The 6000-nt window shown below is 40.8% G+C and overlaps 1 protein-coding gene across 1 annotated transcript in view; it reads left to right on the top strand.

The window, feature by feature from the left end:
• The first annotated feature begins 1622 nt into the window (after nucleotides 1–1622).
• CIT (citron rho-interacting serine/threonine kinase) overlaps nucleotides 1623–6000 on the top strand; it is a 73031-nt gene continuing 68653 nt past the window's right edge. The window contains exons 1-5 of the mRNA XM_082773720.1: nucleotides 1623–1744; nucleotides 2503–2644; nucleotides 3837–4012; nucleotides 5354–5455; nucleotides 5663–5805. Coding sequence (XP_082629846.1) covers nucleotides 1649–1744; nucleotides 2503–2644; nucleotides 3837–4012; nucleotides 5354–5455; nucleotides 5663–5805 — 659 coding nt within the window. The 5' untranslated portion in view covers nucleotides 1623–1648. The remainder of the gene's footprint in view (nucleotides 1745–2502; nucleotides 2645–3836; nucleotides 4013–5353; nucleotides 5456–5662; nucleotides 5806–6000) is intronic.

Here is a 6000-nt window from a genome sequence, read left to right as displayed (position 1 = left end):
GTGGATGAAGTGAAACATTTAATGACCCATATCCTCATCCAATTTGTGGATTGGCTGTTCTACACCACCCCACAGAGATGAAAAGAGACTCAGACACACCTTGTTATTTGAACTCAATAGGGGAATGAACTGTCAGAAAGAGAACCCAGCTCTGTTGCTTCCCCCATTTTCTAAATCTAAACTATTGTACAGATATGATAATTTCCCAAGTGGCATTAGAAATAGTGTGGATATTTAACAGTGATTTTGGCAGTTACGAGGGCTGGGGCTAATGGCATTTGTGGAAAAGGTAGGCTGGAGAAGGGGAAAGTCAGAGGAGCCTAAAGTTCTCTTTGGTTGGATGGCAGACAGCTGAGACTTGCCCAAAATCTAGGGCAGAAGCAAGATGGGGTTCCAATTATCAAGGTGGTATTTTACTAAAATGAACTAGCATTAAAATTGGCTGGTTTAAGAAAAAGAAGCTCTTTATTGCTTCTTTTTAAGAGCTGATCACTCCTGTGCTTTGCAGCTGTGGTAAGACAGACAATGACAGTGTCCTGAGTGGAATCCAAAAACAAATTGGCAGTGCAGGTGGTGGACAGTAAATTAGATTTTAAAAGCTCTTTCAGGTTTAATAACTTGAAATGAACCCAAACTTTGAGACAAGAAATATGCTAAAAATGTCAGTGTTCCAGAGGTGGACTGGAAGAGGTAGAAAGAAGCACAAATTGGTAAAAATGATTTGTATAAAGCCATAATGTAATCACTCCACCAGTGCATTACGTTATCAGCTAGCTGCCAAGCCGCTATTAGCACAATTAAGATGATTGCTGGATAGCGAACCGTCGTTTTATGTCACTCCACGGCATGACAGTTATTTTTAAGGAACCCTATCACCTAGATTTCTGTTACCAGCTCAAACCCTGCCAAGACGCTGTGTAACAAGAATCAGGGCTTTGAGAGGGCGTCCTGCACTCTGTGTGACTGCGGGCAGCATCAGTGCTTCATGCAGTGTTCTGCACTGCCATGCCTGTGCCTGAGGCGTTGAACAAGGTCTTGCTGCAGGCATTTGGCATTGGGATGGGTGGCACACAGGAGGGGGTGCCAAGCTGGAGCATTCCCACCATGGCTTCACTTGCAACATGGTGACCCTATACATGAAGAAAAGGGCCAGTTATCAAAAAAAAAGGAAAAAAAAAAAAAAAAGGAATAAAGGTGAAATAAGCACTCTAACAACATGCAAAACTGCTGAAAACGTTTTTATTTGCCGTGGGACAGGTCGGTGCTGCCAGCTGTGCCGTCCACTCTGTCCTTGCACCAGCTCCAGCCCGAGCTGCTCACAAGGAGCCATCTGCCTTTGCAGATTTACCACAAAAAACACAGAAAAAGCGTTAAAACAGGTGCTAAGCGCACGCCCTGCCAGGAGCACCCCCACCCCCTCAGGCCTGGTCCCGCAGCGCCTCACGGGACGCCGCGGCCCCGCCACTGGCGTCAGCGGCGGCGGCGAGGCCCCGCCCTTGGGCGCCGTTCAAACCGGGGCGGCGGGAAAACAGGAACGGGGCCTGGGGCGCGCGGCCAGGGCGGGAAGGGGCCGGGCACGCGGGGCCGGCGCTGAGGGAAGGGGCTCGGCGGGGCCGCGGCGCTCTGCTCGTGCAGCCGCGCTGACGGGATGCTGAAGTTTAAGTGCGGTGCCCGGCAGCCGGCAGAGGCCGGCCCCATGGAGCCCATCGCCAGCCGCGTCTCCCGGCTCAATTTGCTCTTCCAGGTAAAGAGCGGCTGGCCCGGGGTTTGGCGAGCTCCGGTTTGGCCGTACCGTGTGCCAAACGCAGCTTTTCTTATCGGGGTGGGCACCCAAAGCATGCCCGGGGGGGTTGGGGAGGAAGGGGCAAAAGGAAACAATACTTCCTTCATGTTTAAAGCATGCACCTTGTTTGCACGAAGCTGATGGGATAGTAGCTGGTCTTTTCACCTGCACCTCTTAATGTTTTATCCTGAGGGGCTTTTCCCACATAAAGGTGTAATATTGCATTTTGTGGCTTCCAGTCCGCAGGTTTTTTTCATGGTGATGTAACCCGGGGTTTGTCATGAGGTGGGTTTACCTAAACAGCTGCTATTTGATCAGCTGATGTTCAACAGCTTTTGCTTCCAGAGCTAATATTGATGCCGATTGCTTAAACTATTTGTGCCATGGAAAAAAAAAAAACATATGGTACAATGTCAAGAACACGCCAGTCAGATGAGAATCAGCAGTAGATTGCAGGCGATTTCAGGAAAGCTGTGATTTGAACTTGAACAACCTTTACAAGATAGCTTTGTCTAAAAGTCAAATACCTGTGACAGCTCTTGCAGATAGACGTAGTGAGTTGATGTATTTACCTCATGCTTTTTGCCTTATTTGTCTAATTTCTAAAGTAGTAATTTTTAAATAGATAATATATAATCTGTTCTATACATATGTTATTGATTTGAGGCTTTTCATTGTTGTCTGAGACTCCATCTGCTGTTGCTTCTTTTTTATTCCAGGGGAAGCCACTCTTTGTGACTCAACAGCAGATGTCTCCTCTCTCCCGGGAAGGCATCCTTGATTCTTTATTCGTTCTTTTTGAAGAATGCAGAAATCCCTCTTTAATGAAAATTAAACCTGTGGGCAACTTTGTCAGGAAGTGTAAGTGGTTTTTAGACTAATCTTCAAGTGTAATTTTAAAAGATAATGCTTGAAAATATACGTGTTTAAATGATGCTCTAGTTATTTGTTAATGATTGTAATGTAGGACTTGCACCTTGTGGACAGACTTGATGTTACAAGGGGAACCTTGTCAGGTCCAAAAACCCATTGGCTTTTGAAGTGCTGTGACTCTAAAGCGCACTCTTCGTAGCTTGTACTTTACTTATAGCTGAAGAGGCACTTTCGATAAAAGTATAAAGTTCCGAGTATATATAACAGAATTATATCAGAAGTTGAAGAAGGGCAGTGACTAAAGGTGAGGAAAGGTATAGAAATTAATGTGCTAATACATGTCTCTTTCAGCTTGAATTAGTATTTCACATTCCATGTCTTAGCCTATTTTGCCTGTGTGACCTATAAGTAGTAAGCCTGTACTTCAGAAATAATTCCTGATGGAGGAAATATTTTACTGACAACATGCTCAGATTCTTTTTTTTTTTTTTTTTTTTTAAAAAAAAAACAAAAAGCTTAATCAACTTTTCTATTAGGATACACTAAAAATTTAGTTAAAGGGTAACTTATGTACTCTGCAACAGTTCCATCCAACATTTTCTAGATATTAATTAGGTTGAGAGTAGTTTTTTGCTGGAGTCTGAAGAATTTTTAGAACACTGCAGAGAGCACTTGTTTATCACATTGCATACCGTTGGAAACTAGTCAATGGGAAGCTTAAATCAAACATCTGAAATAAGTGCCAACGGTTATTTGTTAGACAATAGACTAGTGCCTCCCACAGGCAAAGGGCTGAACCCTGTCACTTGACTTGTGGAACTCACTGGGTAAAGCCCTCAGATTTAACGAATATATTTTGTGTTGGCAAAGGATGGTTGGAAAGAAATTAGAAACAAAAGAGGCTATCAGCCTCTGATGTTATGAATGGGACAGAATTATGGTTGCTATGGGAACTGTCTTAGCATTTCCTGATTCTTTTGTATGCACCATATTTCAGTCTTAACTATGCATTAATACTGTCTTTTTCTAGTACTTGTATACACTTTTTTTAAAGAAGCATATTCTGGAATGATTTAACATTTCTATAGAGACTGGAATGAGAAGACTGCTTTATTTTTTATTCCCTGTTGCGGATGTTGTGTTTATGTTTAATGTAAAAATAAGTGTTTTATTTTTATAGATGCAGAGACTATAGCTGAATTAAGGGAACTGCAACCAAGTGCAAAGGATTTTGAAGTAAAGAGTGTGGTTGGCTGTGGTCACTTTGCAGATGTAAAAGTAGTAAGAGAGAAAGCTACAGGTGATGTGTATGCTATGAAGGTGATGAGCAAGGAGTCTTTGTTGGCGCAGGAGCACGTATGTATATTTTGTTGTTATGATGGTAGTACAATAAACTGCAAGTTGTGAAGCATTTCCTTTTTGTCACTACAATTGTACTTAATTTAATTTTTATAAATTTACAAATTTTTATTTAATATAAAATGGAATGGGAAGAATCATTCTATGTAAAGTATCACATTTGTTTGTAGTTTTGCTGTGGCTAAATGTCATTGTCCTAGACCATGAATCTACTAGGTGAGGTGCCACTCAAAACAAAAAAAATCCTTGTCTCAAAGAGCTTATGTAATTATTAAACAAGAAACAATAGATGAAGAAAATATTAAATTTGTATTGATCAGCTCGTTGAACAACTTGATGTCTTGAATTTTCAGGCAATCTATTCTTTTTTTTAATTTTAAAGAGCAATGTAGAATGTCAAGAGTGGGTGTGAAAGCAAACTGGTGACTGAATTTTTATGGAGAGCCTCTCGTTAACTTGAGAGATGTGCTACTTGAAAACTTAAATAAAAAAAAAAAAAAAAGTTAATGGAGGTTGTTACCAGGGGTTGATGAGAAGTAGAAGTTAATCTTTCACCGATGAGAGATGGCATGGAGGACAGATTCTGTGAAAGGCCTCATGAACTTGTACAGCGATATCTAAATTAGTTGTTCCCAATATATGGCTACAGTTACACTGCTCCTGAGTTTCTCTAGCGTTGTCTGTGGCTGTCAAAAATGAAAGTAAATTGAAATTGCTCTTGCTGTGGCACAGGTTGGCAAGAAAAGCAAACTACGATGTTACCCTCAATATGACACGTAGTCAGTGAAAGTAGGGACCACTGATCTCAATGAACTAGCAGTATTTCTGTAATAAAACTAATTCATTGTTGTCTGGCTGCGTGTATGAATAATGGAATAGTTGCTAAAGTAGGATTTCAAGATAAACTTGTCTTACAATATCTTACATGAATTTGTTACAGAATTAACTGTGAGATGCTACCCTGTAATTGTCCCAGCATCTTTTTGCTTTTTGAGATTACTTTTATTTTATTAGGGCCAATCCAGATTAGGTCAGGATGGCACTCCTAACTGGTAGATGCTTCTCCAGTTTGACAGGAGAGCTGAGTTTTGCTGCAGGGACTATTCAGTTGCAAAGGAACTAAACAAAAGGTGTGAGGGGAACTGAAAGCCGAAGGTGTAAAATTACTTTTAGAGGTGCATATCACAAGGAAATGGCATTTAATGGTTTCTAAGTATTTTTTGGTGGTTGTGTGATATGTGTCTTTGGCACAAACTTTCATCTTTCTAAAGCTAGGGAATTCTGATACATTCTAACCCATTTTGATCAGGATGTAACTGAATGTTTTCTTTTTTATAGGTGTCATTTTTTGAAGAAGAACGCAGTATATTATCTCAGAGTACCAGTCCATGGATTCCACAGCTACAGTATGCGTTTCAAGACAAGAAAAATCTCTACTTGGTAAAGAATACTTTGTTTCTTCTCTATAGAACACTGTTACCATTGTTATACTTAAGAAGAATGTGATGGCTGAAATGTACTTACCTTCTGTAAATTTTCCTGCATTCCATTCTGCTCTTTGATAGGTGTCCAGTATAATATGGGAGAGTTGAACTGAGTGTCTTTGATACATATAAACTGTATCTCTTCCTCTAAATTTTTATGTAGGTTATGGAATATCAGCCTGGAGGGGACTTACTGTCACTCGTAAACCGATATGAGGACCACCTGGATGAGGCTATGGTGCAGTTTTATCTTGCAGAGCTGGTTCTGGCTATTCACAGTGTCCATCAGATGGGTTATGTACACCGGTAGGTAAAGATTGCTTTGCATTGCACATAGTATTTAATCAGTATTGTTCCAGATAGTGTTCTGGAATGATGCATTCTTGTTTTTTATATTCTGTCCTCTTCAAGGACAGTATTTCACGTGCTGTATCAGGAGAGAAAATTAGAAAGTTAATCATACTCCAACTGTAATTGCAGCTAAAAGCATTAACTTTGATA

The sequence above is a fragment of the Aythya marila genome, assembly GCF_965140915.1.
Source record: "Aythya marila genome assembly, chromosome: 17".
Classification (NCBI taxonomy): Eukaryota; Metazoa; Chordata; class Aves; order Anseriformes; family Anatidae; genus Aythya; species Aythya marila.
Note: the sequence above shows the minus strand (reverse complement) of the source record. Positions and strands in the feature narration are given on the sequence as shown.